Source organism: Oncorhynchus mykiss, chromosome 26 (genome assembly GCF_057628025.1).
Source record: "Oncorhynchus mykiss isolate SJ-2025 chromosome 26, ASM5762802v1, whole genome shotgun sequence".
In the NCBI taxonomy this organism is placed as follows: Eukaryota; Metazoa; Chordata; class Actinopteri; order Salmoniformes; family Salmonidae; genus Oncorhynchus; species Oncorhynchus mykiss.
This window is the reverse complement of record NC_143047.1, coordinates 12,153,647-12,175,052: the sequence shown is the minus strand read 5'-3', so window position 1 is coordinate 12,175,052 and position 21,406 is coordinate 12,153,647. Positions and strand designations below refer to the sequence as shown.

The window sequence follows — 21,406 nt, the reverse complement described above, 5'->3', positions numbered from 1 at the left end:
GTTCCTACCCATGATTTCTTCTGCCTAAACATTATCACTCACCATCACTGCCTGCACATGCTGGGAGGAAAGAAAACAACATCAAGCCTGTACATGTGTGTGCGTGTGTGTGTGTGTGTGCGCGCGTGCGTGTGTGTGTGTGTGTGCGTGCACGTGTGTGCACGTGCGTGCACGTGTGTGCACGTGCGTGTGTGTTGCAGAACTGATGGGTATCTCTGTGTGGTCGGATGGGCGTGGGAGACAATGAAAGCTTTATTGTATGTCATAGATTAATATAAATGTGTTCGGCACCTTGTTTATTGCCTTTTATTGTAGATACCTCATGATGAGAGAATGAACCAAGGCAAGCTAGAACACATATGGTTGACTGTAGAAAATCACTGTATACTATAACCCACAATCATTCAGGAACTGCGATGACAACATTAGACAGGATATGCCAAATGCTCATTTATTGTCATTTTTAGATTCAACATGAAAACATGCATTACAGTTATACCCTACTTCACATTTCAATTGCATATTTAATATTCATAATGTAACACACTGTTGAGTATTAACCTCTGGAAGGCTATTCAAACCCTGGCTTGACAGACAAGTCTCTGCTCCGGCCTAGTAAAAACACAACCCCCTCAAACATTTCTTTATGATGATGAAAACCATATGGACCTCAGTTACACAGCTTAAATAAGCATTTGCACAACTAGCAGGCAGGTTCTGCACACACGGCTGACTAGAAAAATAATTAGTGTGGTCACTGAGGTTCCGAATCATGGCAAAGCATGCAGACAAGCCCCCCCCCCCCCCCCCCCCCCCCCACTGCTCCTGTTTTAGCCCCCTTCAACCCCCTACATATACGGATACACTGGAGTGACACACGGCACATCGGATGGTTAAATGAGTCCGTTTAAAAATCAAGAACAAAAATTACATTTAGGAAAAAAAATGGTTTATTATTCTCTCTAAAATCACTGATGTCCTGCAAATTAGAATCCATTGTACTTTTTTTTTACTAGCTGAATGGGATGAATATTCTACTTGATCATAGACAACTTACTCTTACAAGATCGTGAGCATGTTTTCTGTGAAAGACTAATTCCCGTGAACCTTATTAAAACTCCCCCGTCTCTTGCCAATAAATCCCGTTTGACCACAGGAACATTTTCTTTCCCGCTTTTTCCTGTCCTATTTTTTATGTATTTTTTCCTGCCTTTTATTTACATATTTAATTCAGTTGTCTTCATGCATGTGTAGTGCGAAGTGTCATTTAGATCTGAGGCCTGGTTTAAAGTGGCGCGCGGGAGACTTTTAAGAAAAAAAAACGAGAGGGCCTGCTTCCAGAGCAGTTTAATACTGATGGGATCTGAAAAGGTGGAGACGACAGAGACTGATAACTAATGTACTTCCTGTGTACTTCCTCCCTCACTGTCAGCGCCCCTCCCTCTGCCCCCCACCCAACATAACTAACTGATGTGTGATGTGTGAGTTGCGGAGGGAAGGATGACATCGTTAGAGGATGAGAGGTGAGTGAGACTTCCACTTAGCACAGAGTGATGCGTTCACTCAGTTAGAGGGAGACAGAGAGCTGAGGAGACGTAGAATGGGCTGGCTGTGTGTGTGTGTGTGTGTGTGTGTGTGTGTGTGTGTGTGTGTGTGTGTGTGTGTGTGTGTGGGGACATACCCTGGCTCTTTGATGCTGTGCCCGGTCATTAACCGTCTGTGTCTGCTACCGGCACACAGTGAGAGGCAGTGACCTCCCGTGACCCTCGGCCCTGCAGAAAGGGAGAGAGAACGAAATCTGAGCATTGTGATGATGCTTGAGCTAATACCCTGAGTTGACCAGGCACCGTTGTCCTCGTTCCTCCATCTGGGCCTTGTGTTAGCTTACATCAGAGCTGTGAACACATCCACACAAACCTTTTTTTGGCAAGTTGTCAAATATAACAATTGAAACGGCAACATATTCCACAATGATATACATTGTGGACTAATGCCATGAAATGTTAGTTCGACATTTTCTTTTGGTTCAAACAGACAGGAAAGTTTTCCAACAAAAAAAAATGTAGAGAAATGTTTTGGGCCTGAGCAGAGCGTTTTCACCAGCACACGACCACAGCTGTTTGGATCTCATCTACTTTCAAATGGTGACAAAAAGGTCATAATGGTGAGATAATGATATGATTATAGCGTCCACTTAATGTTGGTAACCATGGCACCAGCTCAGAGAGGTTTGTGATCCAATGGAGCGGGAGCTAAGATTGGCACCATGAAAGAAGTTCCGTGTTTTTACACAGCGCCGGAACGCCCTCAACTCAACTCAGCATAGTAATTACACATTAGGCTACTAGAACCCATCCAGAGGGTGGTTAAAAGTGCACTGTTTAATGGATATAGAATATGGATGAGGGAGATCATAGTTTCAGATGAGTAGGAGACACTGAGCTCTATGTAATGAGAACTGAACATTGGAGGGGTATTATGGGCCATCATATGGATGCGACAGAATGTCACGCTGATGGACAAAACACGTCACATCCTAAATAAGAAGAAAGACTCTTGATTTTTTTTAAACACACTGTCGGAGTGGGACACATTTTAAATGACAATTAAAATCGTGTTATATGGAGGGCAGAATAAGACACACTTGGAAAGTGGAAATGCAGAAATCACCTGATAAATCCGGCCCCACTAAGCTCTAAAATTACAACCCTTTTCCCCCCTCCTTTCCTTCTATTTGGTTCTGAGTAACGACTTCATCAGAATACAATACGCAAAGCAACTTCACTGCTAAGTGCTTTTTTCTCCCCTGAAAACACTGGCCCCGACCCAAGCGGAGGCGAGCGGGTTTTATGTATCACATTCATTTGAACAGATCACATGGCTTCACTGACGTTTTACAAGACGCATGGCTGGAAAAGGCTCTCCAAAACAATAGGACACGGCTCTGCTGTGACACTTCAGGCGGCCTGAGGTTCTGCTAGAAGTCAGGGGGCCCTCCCCCTCCAATCAACACACTCTCTGACACACTCGCACGCTGCAGCAAACACAGCCACCTGAGGTTGAGTGTGTGCATTGGATGCAGATGGGGTAAAGAAAGGAGAAAGTTGAGAGGGAGGTTGCACAGGCTTCATACTACATAATACACAAGAGGGGTTCCCAGTGTATTACAGAAAAGGGCAGCAGTTCACCCCACCTAGCTCTGCTGAGACGGTGAAGGGGAAGACAGGGTGAGAGAAAGGGAGGATGAGGGGAAGAGAGGGTGAGAGAAAGAGAGGATGGGGGGAACAGAGGGGAGGGGGAGGGAATGGAGGGTGACGGAATGAGAGGGTGACAGAAGGGGAGGATGAGGAAAGAGAGGGTGAGAGAAAGGGAGGATGAGGGAAGAGAGAGCGAGAGAAAGGGAGGGCACCTCAGATTTATGTGGGGAGTAATGATGTGTATTTCTATCCATTCTATCTTGAGCACCACCAGCATCCCCCCATACTCTCTCTCTCTCTCTCACACACACACACACACACACACACACACACACACACACACACACTCGCTTGCACACACAGACACACGCACACACTCACAGACTCTCTTACATACACATACATACACACACACACACCCCTTCTCTGCGTGGGGTCTTTGTTCTGGACCCTGGCCTGCTCAGTAATCCCCAGCATGCACATTTGACCTACGACCCCTGTGCTTCCCCTTCGGAGATGGTGGTCATCAGAACTGCGCTCACATGCACCTGTCCACTGGCAGAATAATGATGATGATCCCACCATTGCAAGTGTGGATTTAGCTGTGAGTCGCTGGCTTGGGTCAGGGCATCTGTGGTCATCCGTAGACAGCTAAAGGAATAGCACTTCCCAAATCCCCATAGCCACAAAAGAGGAGTTGTAGTGGGTCAGCTCTGAGACTGAAGCTCAGCACTTGATCTTCTCACTGGGAGATTGTATTTCAACAGGAAACCCTTCAGAAAACATCTACACCTACAGATGCTGAGCGTATGAGCCTTTCTGTAGGTGCTGCTGCCGGTCAGTGACAACGCAACCCCCGAAACGTCAATCCCATTTTCACGATAATCACAATGAAAACTGAAATGGAACAACCTTGCTTGAGGTGTGAGATAAACATTGAGAAAAGAACAAAAACCAAACATATCCTGGGCTAAGATGGGAATCATTTAAACATTTGACCTCCGTCATGATGCTTTCTTATGCTCTTACTGCTTTTGATAAAATGGGCTAAAACAGATTCCTTTGGATGTGTAGGCCTGTGTCTAGCAACAGTAATTCAGAGAGGCAGAAAGTATAAAGAACCCAGTACACAGTGTCAGCTTGGATAGTGTCCCTCCTGTGCCGAGGGGCGGCTAATCAGTGGCTTGTAAAGGAGACCGCGGAAGCCTAGGGGCACACGTTTACCCCCACACACGCACACACACACACATAAACACACACACACACACACACAACTGCGACAGTTTGTTTAAGTCTGTATGGGGTCACCATGATGCTATGTGATGGGAGGTTGATCCACAGGCAGATTCCTCCACGCAACGTTAACATTAACGTGTCCTACACGGACCGGGTCTTCCGTCAGATGGGTCTGTCTCCAGTCTTCAGGGGTTAGGAAGGATAGGATAGGAGGGGCTGAGGTTTTCCTGCTCCCCTCCCTCCCTTCCTCCTCCCTCTACTCCCCACTCTGGCTAAATGGGGGTTGGGTATACGTATGAAATCAAATGGCCCCGGTCATATCGTTCCCCTCATAAGGTTGGAGGATCTCGAGGATGTCACAGTGGGAGGTGGGTTGTTCTCCCCCTCCTCCTCTCGGCCATTAAGTTCATCTACCTCACTGTCTATTTGGCGAGAAAGATCCTACTCAGGAGTGGTGGGGGAATAAAGGCGCAGAGAATGTCAACGCAAGATAAACACCGGTGCGGTGAAGTGGCTCTCGCACGGCTGATGTGACGAGAGGGAAACTCGTGATTTGTATCCGTAGCCTTTAGTCTGAGAAAGCGTCTCACAATTGGACTGGCTCATCCCACAGGCAGGCGGCTTGTTCTGAGGCCAACATGAAAGGGATGTGTGTTGCTGCTTCATGTATGCTCTCTCTCTCTCTCTCTCTCTCTCTCTAACCACTCTTAATTTTTTTTTCCTTTCTTCTCTCACATCTCCCTCATTCTTCCTCACCTGATTTCCCTTTAATGATGTGTCTTTCCCTACCTCAGGGCCAGTAATTTCCTAAATCTGAGCTCTTTCTATCCCTCTCTCTCTCTGTTCTCTCTCTCTCCCGCCCTCTGTTCTCTGTTTTCTCTCTCTCCCCCGCCCTCTCTCTGTTCTCTGTTCTCTCTGTGTTCTCTGTTCTCTCTCTCTCCCACCCTCTCTCTGTTCTCTGCTCTCTCTCTGTTCTCTCTCCCTCCCACCCTCTCTCTGTTCTCTCTCCCTCCCACCCTCTCTCTGTTCTCTCTGTTCTCTCTGTTCTCTCTCTCTCTCTGTTCTTTCACCCTCCCTCTCTCTGTTCTCTGTTCTTTCTCTCTCTTTGTGTCTCCAGCTCCTTACTTGAGACATCTCAGTGTAGTTTGAGGCGGGGTTAAGATCTCGATGACTTGAGTTTGTGTGTGAAATGAGGAGGGCGGGGCGATTGAGGGAGGCTGTATCAGCGAGACATCAGTCGTAATTAATAAAGCTGGGCCGCACTAATTAAAAAGCATGATTAATGCAACAGGGAGGATATATGGCACGGCATGGCACATCATCGTCTTCTGAGTCACAGTTCCACAGGCTCTGAGGGGGAAACACATGGAAGTGGATCTGAGATGGAGGGAAAAGTGACTGCTATGAATAAATCACGAATGAAACCACCACACACAAACACAATAGCCTGATCTGATTAAGCTATCTTCACCATTTGAACAATGGCTTGCATAAAAATGTCACTGCCTTGCTAGCTAGCACATAACGTTCTGAGAACCATATGTTCCTTAGAGATTTGTGAGAGCGTAGTTGTCCTGTGGTTATTTTGTATACAACCTTTGCACAACTTTCTGGGAACGGTTCAGGATACTTGCTTAGTTTTGGAACATTTAGGGAACTTGAAAAAAAAACAACGTTATTTTCTTGGCATTTCAGTACTTTAACGGAACGTTTCCTAAAAGTAAAAATAAATTAAAAAATGGTTATATTTAATGTAAATGTTGTTAATGTCCTTGGAACGTTCTCCGACTTTTTTTGACTTTGGGAACGTTCTCAAATAGTTCAGAGAGCATTAGTTCAACTGTGGGAATTTCAGAACTTCACCATATCGTTTCGTACAGGTTTCCTCAGTGCTTAATTTGTAAATCGGGAGGTCCCGGAACAAAACGTGGGCATGAGAGTTCTGAGGTACCGAAACGGATGAGAAAAAAAACATCACCTTTATAATAAAGCATTGCATGCAAATCATCACATTTGCGTAATGGCACCGAGCAGTAGAGTAGAGGCACTTTTACATTTCAGTAGCCTCGGGTCCGTAAAATGCAATTCTACATAATTTTACATGACTGGAGACTTTGCCAGAATATTTTGTGTTGTTGTTGAATTTTACCCCGTTTTCTCCCCAATTTCGTGGTATCCAATTGTTTTTAGTAGCTACTAACTTGTCCGCCACAGGAGTCGCTGGTGCGCGATGAGACAAGGATACCCTTACTGGCCAAACCCTCCCTAACCCGGACGACGCTAGGCCAATTGTGCGTCGCCCCACAGACCTCCCGGCCGGTTACGACAGAGCCTGGGCATGAACCCAGAGTCTCTGGTGGCACAGCTAGCGCTGCAGTACAGCGCCCTTAACCACTGCGCCACCCGGGAAGAATCTTTTTTTGATAACTCACTTTCTTTTTTCTTTTTTTATTCCGCACAGGCTACTTTTACACTGACAAACTGAGAATCTGAGATCAATAAAAAGAAACTTGTCTTGAATCCATCAATAGCCTAGTAGGCCGAGGTGTGTGGAGACACATATTGTAGGCTAAAGTACGAGGTGGGAAATGAAAGTCCTAAAAATGCTTTCCAGTTTCACTGACTCCCCCAATGATGCGCAGGTCACTGGTTGGTGATGGCCGATGTGCTCATTCCAAAATCCTGTCTCTCTCTCTCTCTCTCTTCTGTAAAACAATACTTGGAAGTAGATCAAATATTTTGGTAGCCTACAGCATAGCAGGAGCCATTTGCTTTCCGGCTTGTGTTTTCCCTCGATTGTATTTGAAATATTGAGAAAGACCTGTTTTGTATGTGAGCTGTTTTTTCACTGACAGATTTGTGCCAGATGTAGGTTATTCCTTGTTATCGGGCTACAAACCACAGCTCGGCAATTTTTTTTAAGAAGCTATTGATCCTCTGTGGCTAAATGATAGGCCTTCTCGTGAGGTAGTAGGCTATTCTGAATGATTTCACTTATTTCTGAACAGACAGCAGTAACTCTATAACTTTGGCAAATGTATTTCAATTTATCAGGAGTGCTGCAGTTCCTTCAGAACCTTTCGTGCGGCTATGATTCTATAAGGAAATACATGATGAAGTGCAATGCTGGAGAGATGACAGTTGCAGGTTCATGCCTATCAGAGCAGAGAGGGATCATGGAAAGTGAATCTCATTCTAGTTATGTGAGAGATACTGGCGACCTTCTCACACAGCCACGGCCATGCGTTGGTCTCAAACATAGGTTACTGTGTTGCGCAAACCACAAACCGGCCCAACCCAAATCAACTCTTAGAATATTAGGCCCAGGCTGAAGATATACTTTTTCACATTATGTTTTTTGTGAGAAACCTCTTAAGGATCCGACCCTTTTTTTCAATTTTCACCTAAAATAACATACCCAAATCTAACTACCTGTAGCTCAGAACCTGAAGCAAGAAAATGCATTTTTTTTATACAATTTGAAAGGAAACGTTTTGAACTTTGTGGAAATGTGAAATGAATATTGGAGAATATAACACATTAGGTCTGGTAAAAGATAAAACAAAGAAAAAAACATTTTATTTTTGTACCATCATCTTTGAAATGCAAGAGAAAGGCCATAATGTATTTAACCAGTCCAGGCACAATTTAGATGTTGGCCACTGGATGGCAGCAGTGTACGTGCAAAGTTTTAGACTGATCCAATGAACCATTGCATACATGTTCAAAATGTTGTATCAAGACTTCCAAAATGTGCCTAATTGGTTTATTAATGAAGAGGCAACTAAAATGAACTTTTATCGCTTTTATTATAATTTTTACATTGCAAAAAGTTAGAGAAAAAAATGTCATGTCACGAGAGGTACCGGATCCGGCTAAATAGGTTCCGTAAAAAACTGTCCAAAATGGAGAGGTGTCAGATCCTGTTCTGGCAGAATCCGGCTAAAATGAAGCACAGGCATTCCTCATGGTTTTATTTCAAGTCATGTTCTCAAATTGTTCTAAGAACGTTAAGAAAACTTTCCATAAAAACCACAAGAAAAATTTAGTAACATTCAGGGAACGTTCTAAGAATTGAAAGCTATTACAACATTCTCTGTCTGTTGTAACAGATATTGCAGTTGCTCAAGCTGGATGCAGTCCGTACACATTGCATTGGAGCAAAAACAATCCGTGTTTTGTGTGATGATGTCGGCTAATCTTTATAGTTGCTGCCATATCCTAGTCACTAGCCAGAATTCTTGAAAAACGAATGTAACTCCCTACTTAAATTTTGGGCCAAAAAACGATCTGCGTTTTAAATACTGAATGATCCTGCAAGTACCGCACGAGTACGCTACCTAGCTGTTCCACCTCTATTTTGACTGTCTGTATGTGTCGTGCTTGTGTTTGATATGCTTTCCTAAATATACTGTTGCAACAGACAACAGTTTGCACGAACATGTCCATCATGTTCTTATTTTTGTTGATTTATTTAACCAGACAAGGCAGTTAAGAACAAATTCTTACATACAATGACGGCCTTCCGGGTAATAGTGGGTTAACTGCCTTGTTCAGGGGCAGAACGACAGATTTTTCCCTTGTCAGCACGGGGATTTGATTTGATTTGAACTTTCGGGTTACTGGCCGCTAGACTACCTGCCCCCCTTATACGGGCGGCAGGGTAGTCTAGTGGTTAGATTGTTGGACTAGTAACCAGAAGGTTGCATGTTCAAATCCCTGAGCTGACAAGGTACAAATCTGTCGTTCTGCCCCTGAACAGGCAGTTAACTCACTGTTCCTGGGCCGTCATTGAAAATAAGAATTTGTTCTTAACTGACTTGCCTAGTAAAATAAAAATAAAAAAAATAGAGTAGGTGTCTGTTTAAAGCCAAACTATAGTATGTCACTATTGGTGTAAGTTAATGCCTAGCAGAGTACACACACTACATTGAGAGCAGAGCCTGTACTGTACTTTACTGTAGGTAGACCCTCCTAATGACTTGACCACGTCTGGCTAGGCCTGTGATTCAGTTCCCTGCGGGTGACGTCACCACAGACTGATCGTGTGGGCTTTAACTAGGTGATCTCATCTCTTCTTCATTTTTTACAGTTTAACAGATGCTCCTATCCAGAGTGACTTACAGGAGCAATCCTTGCTCAAGGGCACACTGACATATTTTCCACCTCGTCGGCACAGGGATTCGAAACAGCAACCTTTCGATTACTGGTCCAACGCTCTTTACCGCTAGGCTACCTGCCAATGTACTTCCTTAGCAGGCAGCTCAACGCCTTATTCCAGCAGTCTAACATCATTAACATGTATATGTCGTGTCTCTATTTGTTGCATTATCAGAGGAATGGATATAACAGCACATGACAAAGTACAAAACGAGGCTACCGTAGGGTTAGTGACAGGATATGATAATTCAGTGGTCAACCCTATTTAGCTCTAAATATACAGAGGCATGAGAAATGAGGGCGCTTCCTAAATGCTGGAGAAGATCCTCTGTTATTTTGCATCCTAACCTGTTCTAAGCGGGTTTACCATAAGGTCTGCACATCAGGGGTGGCTTACATTAAGAAAACAAAAATGGCCAGCATTTCTCTTTTTTAAAATTTGTGCTTGGTTCCCTGTTTGTCTGGTTCTCATCGGGGTAAACATTTGTTCCAGTTGCAGAGCTGGAACATGAATCACAGACGAGAAGAGGAAACCACACTGACAGCTGCAGCTCATTACCGGCACTATTACTGATACAGGGGGCTGCTGGGGGAAATTCCTCCTGCCACAGAAAGCGTTCCTGTTTACCATACACCGCCTAGGACCAGGACCTACACACACCCACCCAGACATACTGTACCAAAACACACAGGCACATGCACACACTGCACACATAGAAGCATGCATAGACACACTGCATGCACACACACGCTCTCCTCTTTCTATCTCTCCCCTTATCTTTATCCCTCCCTCCCTCTCTGTCTTCCTTTCTACCTATTGCACTCCCTACCTCTCGCTCTGTCTATTTCTCACTCCATCCCTCCCTACCTCTATCACTCTCTCGCTCTCTCTCTCTCTCTCTCTCTCTGTCTTTACTCACCATAAGGAAGGATTGACTCACAGTAGTACTCCATGTCACATGGCTTATCCAAAACCCACAACTCAGTAAACTGTATATAGTTTTACCTCTTATGTTTGATTTTCACACAGGAAACAAACAAGCATATTTATTTAAACACATACTAACAAGCTGCACTATATTCATCCTGTGAAAATGAATTAGAAGTTAGCCTAGACATTAAATTGATTAATGGGCTGGGGTCAATTCCATTCCAATTCAGTTCAATCTGGAATAAACTGAAATTTCCAATTCCAAATCTCTGTCATTGAAACACTTTAAGAAAAAATGGAATTGGAATCCGAATGTCAGTTTCCTTCCTGAATTGACTGAATTGGAATGAAATTGACCCAAACTCAAAAAACAATCCATTAAAGTTTCAGCAAAACATTACGCTGAGAAAAGGCTATGCATTATCTGCTGTGTCATTCAACTCAATAGATGTGCTTGAATACAATTAGATCATACATAGAATAAAACTGACGCAACATCATTGTATACTAGGCAACACTGCTCTCCACCTCATTTGAGAGGTACCTAGGTCTATTTCCTTTATTGCAGACCGGATCAACAAATGAACTGCTGAAACAACACCAGTGCCAGGTCTGGCTGTGACACAGGCCTATCTGATCCAATGGGTTAATGTATTCATTTCTCACCATTCCCCTCAAAAACATAAATCAAGCACAGCAAAACACCACCTTGTATTCTGACTCATCCAACCCTCTTTGACCTCTGCCAATTTTTATCTCATTTTGGTTTAACTTTGTAGATCAGACTTTAATTTTGAAGCGGGTCTCTGGGACAGTGATGAATAGGGTACATCAAGGAGGGCTTAAATTACCCTCTCCCTGGTGGCTAGCGGCCGGGAGGGTTGGAGGGGGAGGCTTGGTGACCTAGTAACAGACACAGAAAGAGGACTGGTCAGCACTTGCCCTCTCAGCCCTGCAAACTCGCACAGCACACCCAGCTATGGAAGAGGGAGGCAGAATAAAATACCTGCATCCACTACCTATAACATTCCATCTCTGTGTTTTCAGAGTCAAAGTACAGGATATGTCTTGTTGAGATGAGTTAGACTTTTGAGTTGCTTTGGATGATAACTCTGCGCTAAATTGGAGTTGGCCTATTATGCTAATAGCTGCTATGTGAAAACGCAATTTTTGGAATAAATTGTGACAAAAAAAAAAAACATATTTTATTTCATATTTTACCTGTGAATATGGAAAATTGTTGCTGACATTCATCTTATCTTCTTCTAAAGAAAAAAAAGGTAGGTTCATGAGTCTGATAACGTTCACTTCGCCTGAGGAGTATGCAGCCTGTATGAATTGTGACGCGGGAGCTAGTACTTAATAAATACACACAAATACACATAGTTATACTACTGATCTCAGAAAAACCAATAGGCTTAAAGTCCTCTTTCCACACATTATAATTTCATTTGCTAGAAGCCTCTTGTTTCCTTTATAGCTACCAAATACTTCCCCTCTTATTCTAGGCTATAGCCAATCCCTTCCTTGCGCATTTTATACAGTCTACTAGGAACAAGAGTGCGGTGAAGCTGAATGGATCAGGTGAGCGGACTCTCCTCGCCAATGTGATCACCATACAATTCCTGATGGTGCACGGGCTCAGAGCACTATTTACAAACCCCATTCTTATCCATTCATACTCCAGTTCTCCAGTTTTCCCAAATATCCCTTTTTAGGAGGAAGACAAGTATTCACATGGCTGTTGCAAGCCCATCCTCGACCCCAGGACAGAGAGCAGGTTTGGCAACTGTGTGAGGCGCGCCTCCATGGGTCCCGCAGCGCTGCTATCTTATGACCTAGCCGACCCTGGTGCGTCGCAGCTGACTGCGTCGCCACCACGGGAGTCTATTGCAAATATTCCCCAGGGTGCTATTGTTCACAGTAGCGGCAATTATTAACCTTTATTCGTAAAAGATGTTATCTCAAACCGCAGGTTATAATGGCTTTATGTAAGCCTCTGGTGAGTTTGTGAAAGTGATGGTCCACCTCGCTCTGTGTGCATCAAAGCGGATGCTCCAAATACCGCTCCAGCTAATTACTTGCCACTTGCTCGGCTGCGTAAACTCGAGTGGTCCTACAACACGGTTGGTGCGGTGAATGTAGTAAATAATCATACGGGTATATTTTGGGAACGTTGTCCTGACCTTATATGAAACATTGGTCAAATAAGTTAGTTTGGTCGATGGACATATCGTAGTCCTACTGAAAGTCCCAATAGCCAATGTGAGCTAGATATATTTACCGAATGTAGTGCAACTTTTGGAATGAAACATGAATTAACAATATGCTATTTGACCAATGTAGTTGCATTGCTTGCTCTTTGGGATTTTAGGCTGGGTTCTGTATAATCACTTTGTTACATCTACTGATGTAAAAAGGGTTTAACAAATACATTAACGTTTTGCTTGATTGATTGATAGATTTATTATTTTAAAAAGTGCATAAACACATAAAAATGTAAGATCATTTCAGTGTTTTTTAAACAAAAATAATAATTTGGGGGATAGTCTATACCTAAACACAACGGAAGTCCTAATCCATCAAATTATAGTCGAGTTGACGGAAACGAAAAAAAAGAAGTTGTTATGGAATAAAATAGCACCACTTTTAGGCAACACTATAAGAGTAAAAATTACAATAGTACCAGATTTACCCAAATAAAATTATGATTTTACCAAATAAAAATGACTAGGCCTAAAGGATTTATACGTATCAACAAAATGTGACATTAGAGGCAACATGCGATAGGCTACACTTCCCTAAATCATATGAAACGTCCAGGTGGGGTTCTGATTCTTCTCTAACACTATTTTGATTCTGCAATTTTTGATAAGGCCCTGTCTTATTCTCCCTAAAGGAAAAGGGAGGTCTAACGATAGTTAGAAAGATCCAAACTAGGTGTTTGAGTAACGGGGGCGTTTTGAGGGAAGTTGCTCCAAGCTCTGAGTGACAAAATGGAGTTGAAAGTTATCAAATAAATATCACAAATATATACCAAGAAAAGTATCACTCTTTTAACTTAGCATATGACGTATATGGAAATTGACTAACTTTAATTAAACAAATTCCCCAAAAACAGAAACAGACCAGTTTTGTTTGCTTGTTTTTTGGTCTATAAAGTGTGTTACTAGGCAAGGCCTGCAAAAAACTTGCTGTCTGTGACATGCGTGGGCGTTAAAAAAACCCAATCATTTTAGCTGTCCGATTTGTTTCCTTCTGTAGCCTATTATGAACAAGAATGAGCGAGCATAAAACCATCTTCATTTGAATCCTCCATAGCCTAGCAGTTATCAAAAGTTGACTTAACGAACAGACCCATTATTGGTGTGCATGTGCACGCACACACGTTACACGTTACCTTGATAATTGCACAGTAGAAAACAGTGTCTGAACGGAAATATAAATGCATGTTCCTCTACAATAACCACGGTCACTCGAATCATTGTCACAGTTACAAACACAGGGGCTGATTAAGTTACATGGGAAAGAGCAAAAAAAGGGCGAGACGCTTAAATGTGTGCCCTTTCCCCATCTCTCTCCCTCTCTCACTCTTTCCATTTCTGACTTCTGTCCCACATACACAAACACACACACACACACACACATACAGAGAGAGAGACAGATACATGTACCAAAGGGTAATTTACTCTAAGATGATTGTCGAGAGAATGAGTGCACTTATTGCAATATTAAGGATAAGGAAAGTCCCACAGAAGCATACCAAGCAAAGCTCGCAGGCTTAGTTTTAAAATAAAGGGTAATTAAGAAATATATGTTCATGTTTTTTATTTGATGAATCTACAGTTATTGTTATTATTAATAATAGTAATAATTTAAAAAAAAACGTTTTAAAATGTTGTAGTTTACAAACTCCTAACAACAGAACAAACATCAGTAACAACAATCACTTTTTGGCCTATTTCTTCTATACTTCTGGTTAACTTGAATATTGATAAAGTTACGTTTAAATAATCATTAAATGTCATTATAATTCCAACTTTTCAAGGAATCCATATCTGATCGTAAGTTGAAGAGAATAGCTGTAGATAGCCTCACCTCTGAAAAGCTAAATATAGGCCTAAATGTGCCACACTGCTAAACATGGAATCTAACTCTAACCTTATGGCCACACGCTTCAACTTTTGTTTGAGCGGAAAAATGATTGCGTAATGACATGCACGTTTGGCTTAACCTGTAAACAGAATTGCCTGAATCACATACCTGCCAACAGAATGAGGGATATGTCAAATTTCTATCTGGCATTGTATACAAGGAATGAGCAGAAACATGTTCAAGCTAAATGCTATTATTATTATTTTTAAATAGCGTTTTCGTAACGATAATCTTGAAGTTGAAATGTTGTACTGGTCACTCTCTCGTAGAAACTCGCAGCCACACACACACACACACACACACACACACACACACACACACACACACACACACACACACACACACACACACACACACACACACATTCACACACATTCACACACACACACACACACACACACACACACACACACACACACACACACACACACACACACACACACCGGGCATCATTGACATCTTTACATTTTACTTCACGATCCCTAAAAAACATTTAAATTTGTCTCATGTATTGTAGCCTTTGCTTATGCCATTGGCACACTCTTTTCAATTGAGCGAGCGAACAATTAAGAGTAGATTAGAAATGTAGCCTAATACTGAACTGAAAGTAAAGTTACGCCCAGAGAACTGTCAAGTTATCGAATTGCTATGCATTATGCACTACTGTAAAATTGTATGCAACCACCTGCATTTCGTTTAATTATCACCCTAAGTTAAAAAAGAAAGAACGAAAAAGCTCGCATTCTTCAACATTGTCTTGGAAACATGTTGAATAATTATCTGTAGAAAATTACATAACAGGCCTATTGTATTCTGTAAATATGTGCAGACAATCTTTTCCAGTTGTCTTCCACAACTCATTTAGTCCTCAGCACCATTAGGAGATATCAGTCAGCCTATCTCAAGCGTTCTATTGCACTTCGCCTTTTTGTGCGTTCCCAAAAAGCACTTTTACGCGCCTTTACGCACCAACCAAATAGAACTTCGGACACTATGTTTTTAGTCCATCTGAAACAAAATGTGTATATGGTTTCCATAGTTTGCATTAAAAAAACACAGTGATTATTTCAGGTAGCAGTGGCTTTCCAGAGTTGACAGTAGGCTTCAGACGACTAGAGGCAGAGAGGCACACAGCTTTACATAGCCCACTGTCTCAATGCAATGCTATTGAAAAGCTACCGATTGCATCAAATCTGCCTTGATTCCCTTTTGATTTATTGTATTAGGAAAGGAGAATGACGACCATTAGACCACTGAAAATCGCCAGGCTGTTGACCAAAGCTAATGTGTCAGAAATGTAGAGGCGCTGTGCGGAGGCTGCTGTGTCTACTGAGAGGGGTATTGTCGTTGCGAGTATGCAGAGCGTGTGACACTGATGGATGCGCCAATGGTTAGACGGACAGATGCTTGGGCGGATCTAACTGCATGCAGTGGTGTAGCGGCATACGCAGCGAGATTAGGCTAAAACATCCGGAATCAGTGAAAGACTGTTCTTTCTCATCCCTCAACAAGCCTGGCGAACGGAGAGGAGATCGTGTTCCCATCGAGCGACTCCTCTGCCACTAACAAGGGATTGATCCCCTCTGCGGTCAGATATGTCTGACTATTGACTAGCGTGAGACTGGGAAACCACGACACGGCAAAAGACACGGACACACACATCTGGCAGAAGAAAACATCCTTTGACAACTTACCGTGTTCTGGTTAGCGAGAAAATCATTTGCATCCACAGTCATAACCTTTCCAGCAGACAGCGGACCAATTGTATTCTATCTTGAAGATGATCTGAAAAAGAGGGATAATTTTTCCACTTTCCCCCTAAATAATACAGAAAATTCTCTGTAAGTTTTTTCTTTACTGTGAGGGGAAACATTTGAAAGAAAAAGCTGATAGTGTCTGTGTTAAGGGTCCAAATCTGGAGGATGGGGATGTGTGCATAATTTTGATCTCACTGTTTAAAAAAAAACGAACCTAGTTTTCTTTCCATTCTGTATCAACAAAAACAAGGAGAGCGCATGATACGGATTTTGTGCCTGCCTCACATGAGCAGAAGAAGGCATCTTGCAGTGAGGAAGACTCGACTGATTCGCTGTTGCTGTTTTAAATACCTACTATCAGCCACACAAAGAAGAGGAAAAAGTGCTATTAGCAGCCAAGAAAGTGTTTGGCAATAGCTGCTGATCCATGCTCTCAGAGCAGCTGAGGCACAGCACGAGTCCATCCCCTCCTTCTGATGTACATTATTACAACAAGGGATACCCAATCAAGCACGTATCTCATCGATTCGAACTGCTCTCCGTGGATTTTGAACGCGCTTGGACAAAATAACGGAGCGAGCCAGCGTGTGGGCGACAAGTCCGTCCATCTCTTCTTTCAACCTTTGCCTTTACCCCGCTATCTTAAAAACAATATATATTTGTTGATGCTTTTAAGGGGACTTGGAAAGACTGGGATTTTCATACGATGGCTACAGCGACGCTGAGATGCTGCCTTGCTGGTTTTTAAATTGCGTGTGATGACTGGATATCGAAATCCTCATGGATAACGCAGTTAATCGACGGATTGAGTAAGTATGCCATTCCGTTAACACCTAGTCAACATTAAGATAGTCCAATAGCCTAGGGAAGTAGAACATGTTTTGTTTCCATGTGTAGCCAAAGAGTGGAACGGTGCTCTCCTCCTTACAGTTATGCTATTGTGTCAGCATTTGATCTCCAGCATGCGTGGATGACTTTTGAAAATGCTCACGAATGATTTCTTTCAAATAGCAAAGCTGACTTTTTATGCTGTATAGACTGTATAGTCCGCGTCAGACACCGTTACGGGGCTGCGGTGAGGGACAGCAGACATGTGATGCCTATATGACAAGAGCTAGCTAGCCATTGGATGTGCACGGCACAAATGTGACAGTGCTTGATGTTCGCCCCTGTTTGCAGACTTTGAGTGACGCGTTCATTTCGTTTTCCTTTAAGCTTGCCTGTTGCAGCCTCCAACGCGGAGTGAGAATCACATTGAGGCTGAAGACCCCCCCCCCCCCCCCGCCACTGTACTCTCCGTCTCCACACACTGTGATATCCAAGTCGAACAGGAGAAGAAGAAAAAAAACCGCTTGTTCTTCTTCATCTTCAGATCTACCCGTTCTTCAATGTCTGCATTTTTGTTTGAAAACTGCCGATCTATGTCAGCCTTCTGAAAGCGTCCCGGGTACCGTGTAAGGAAGCGCCTCTATCAAAGAAGAGCGGACGAGCTAGGGATCTCTGGGGCTAGAGGAGAACTCTTCAGAACCCCGAAATAAGCATGCCGCGGAGGAAACAGCAAGCGCCCCGGCGTGCGGCAGGTACGGTTCTATGATTTGCATGTTATCACCCCTGTTTTCACTACGACTGCTGAGCTATTTCCATTGCTTTCACTAGTCCCACCATGTATAGTACTGAATCATGTGCGTGTAGCTACATTGTAGCATAGCCTACAGTGGGAGGAAATGGCAAATACCCATTCACTCAAAGAGGGATGGTTAGGCTACTAGCTATAAGTTTTTTTTTGTACTTTCCCTTTGAAGGGGATTATTTTTTTAAATTTTACAACCACGAAGACCACGTTTGATACTAGCCACCTACTATTTTAATAGTGATCTGCATTATCAGCACACTTACATAGCCCATTAGGCTACATAGCCTAGTTATTGGCAACCTTGTTTAAATGTTCTAAGTTGATCATTTTGTCGAACTTCTGGGGCAACAATGATTCCACTCGGTGAACGATCTGCTAACAGCAGTTCTCGAAAGACATGGAAGGTTTACAGGCCGTAGCTCTATCCGACTGGTCAAAGACAACCTCAGCTTTGATTGGCCTCTCTCCCTTTTGCCCTATTTTAGCCTACTCTCCCTTCCTCCCCCCGTAGGGTGTAGATATTGACCCCATGAATCAGAGATCTATAAAGAAGCGTAGGGAAAAGGGGGCTCTTGTCAGCTGACTGTCATTATTTCCTTTGATGCTCGTTTGGGGCTTTGTGCTAAAACATTTGATCATAAAATGTAAACTTTCGCCTAGTTTCCCTTTGCTGATTTCTCCTTTCTGGGAAATACTTAAAGATGATTTCGCAGGGGAGACGTGGACTGGAAGAGGGTTTAATGGACAATTGCCATCTTTTATTTGATGTCTGATTGATTGCCCGTCATCTGGCTTGTCTTTGATCTATTCTTTCCCGATAAACACAAATAAATCACTTCCCATAGCAACGTCAAGTCAACGTTCGCGTGACGTCATGTCTGGTCTGACAATTAGCGATTTAAAACATCTTTAATTGCTTCTTTTGTACTTTTTCACGTTGTCAGAGCCAAAGGCCACATTTCTTCTCTCTCTCTTTTAGAAGTAGAGAATATAGAACAATCCACGTGACTCTTCAAAATTTGCTTTAATTAAATCTTACTTAGTTCATAGAACACCTCATATATTATACTCTATATAAATAATTAGGCTAAGCGACAACATGGTAGTTACTTAGCTACCATTCTGTTGAAAAAAACAACAACATTATTCGAATCAGACTTCTGTTCTCATACTGTTGCTCTATGGCTGGAACTTCTGGGTTTTCTGTCCGCTTTCGGAAGTATTGTCTGAAGCACCAATGTGTTGAGGTATAACAGGCTACCTGTTTTAAGGTTCAATAAGGCTTATTCTTATTTGTGAGAGATTTGCTTCATTACCATCAACATATAGGCCACATTCGGCGCATGTGGCAAATAAAGTTGGATTTGATTTTTGATTCGACATTTACCTATATGCTTTAAAGTGTAGTTAAGTTTTCTGAAACATAGCCTATATGTAATTTCATCTATACTACCTCAACTTTTAGCCTATAACAAAACTATAACAAGCACCTAGGTCAAATCCCCTTAATATATACTATACAAATTCAATATTATGCAATTATTATAGTAATCGCTCAAATTACTACACACACACACACACACACGCACACACGCACGCACACGCACACACACACACACACACACACACACACACACACACACACACACACACACACACACACACAGACACACACACACAGACACACACACACACACACACAAAAACAATTGTATCTTGCGCATACACACAGTGCTTCTATGAAAAATGTAACTATTAGCCTAATCGGGAGACGGAAGACTGGTTTGCTCCATCAGAATGACCCGTCAAAGCGACTTTGTTTCATATTTGATTTAATTGTCTCCCTTCTGACAGCCACATTCATCAATGGCTCTAATGGTCAATCAGAAGTTGGCAGAGTGACTGCTCTCATTTTGTTTCTCCATACGTCGGGCCTGAGCTTTACTTTATCAAAACGCTTTTGCCTAATGGACACTCTGGGGGTGGGGGCCGAGGGGGGCTGGGAGATGACTGAAAGCCTTCTTATCCCAGGCGAGAGAGTGAGAGAGAAAAATAAGGCATTTATTATTTTGATGAGCGGATGAGGACAGACACGAGAGCAGAGAGGGATGTTTTTTTTGTTTGTTGTTGTGACGAGGCAACTTCCTGTCATTTTTTACAGGGTCTGTATAACCCCTCCCAACCTTCGCCCCTCTTACTTTCCCAGCAGCCCTCGCAGCTGCAAGTTATAAGGTTGACGACTGCTCCGTGGCACACAAAGAGTGGTGACAAATTGATTGTGCTGTAGTGATGGAAAGAGCAAAAAATGGCAGATAATGGGCCTTGATTAGGAACTTTGGGAAATCCAGTCCCCGACAACCTTGAGCGTTTCATGAGAAAATCTCTCTCTCCCTCTCTCCCTCTCTCCTTCTCTTTGCTTCCCTCTCTCTTTCTCTCCTCTCACTCTTTTCCCTTTTTCAGCCCACCAGTCTGGAAGGGCTGCTCAGCCGTAAAAAAAAGAAAAGTTGTTTTGCCAGCTTCATTAGTGTTCACCTAATTAGCTGTAAAGCTGATGGATTCCTGACAGCCCTAATGATTGGAGATGACAAGCTCCGCACACTGTCATCCAGCCCAATTAGGTTTGCAGCTAGTTTGATGTAATCAAGTTGATATTACACAGTCCTCCATGCCTTTAGTTGTGCACTAACTCAATTTTCTGCTGCAGGTGACAAATGGGCCAGGGTACCTGGGTAATCACGTTGGCTTGGAATTAGGCTGTTTTTTAATGGTCAGGAGCCTAAAAACAACAACAAAAACTAGCCTCTCAAAAAAGTCTGTCTGGGAAAGAGGGGCTTGTGGCAGCCAGCCCCCCCTCCCACACACACGCACACACACACACGCACGCACGCGCGCGCGCGCACGCACACACACACACACACACACACACACACACACACACACACACACACACACACACACACACACACACACACACACACACACACACACACACACACACACACACACCACTCTCTCTGTCTAGCCACAACACCTTTCCCACAGTACCTTCCTCCGTTTAGGAGTGGACAATGCTGTGAACGCCGTTTTATCTTGTTTGTTCGTCTGCTTCAAAGCCGCACAAGACCAAACATATCATTGTTCTGGGGAGGAAAGTGGGAACATCAAATGTAGGACGTTTTTTTCTCCTTCGCTAGTTGTGTTAATGCCATGCTAGTCTTACTGAGTAGTACTGTAGTTCCTCTTGCCCGAAACACTCTGAAAACATTGCGCTGACGTTGTAGCTGTTTTGCTACACTGTCATAGAGAATAGTATTGCTTTAGGGCCAGGCCGCTCTCT

The 21,406-nt window shown here is 43.0% G+C and overlaps 1 protein-coding gene and 1 long non-coding RNA gene across 2 annotated transcripts in view; one reads left to right on the top strand and one right to left on the bottom strand.

The window, feature by feature from the left end:
* Positions 1–425: 425 nt before the first annotated feature.
* On the bottom strand, positions 426–16,758 carry LOC110506381 (uncharacterized). Its single transcript, XR_016492231.1, has 3 exons — positions 16,651–16,758; positions 16,374–16,464; positions 426–1,772 (listed from the first exon to the last, which is right to left on the bottom strand). It is a non-coding gene; the product is annotated as an uncharacterized LOC110506381 (long non-coding RNA).
* LOC110506379 (teashirt homolog 3) overlaps positions 15,779–21,406 on the top strand; it is a 41,174-nt gene continuing 35,546 nt past the window's right edge. Inside the window, exons 1-2 of the mRNA XM_021585957.3 lie at positions 15,779–17,245; positions 17,652–18,016. Of these exons, the coding sequence (XP_021441632.2) occupies positions 17,977–18,016 (40 nt within the window). The 5' untranslated portion in view covers positions 15,779–17,245; positions 17,652–17,976. The remainder of the gene's footprint in view (positions 17,246–17,651; positions 18,017–21,406) is intronic.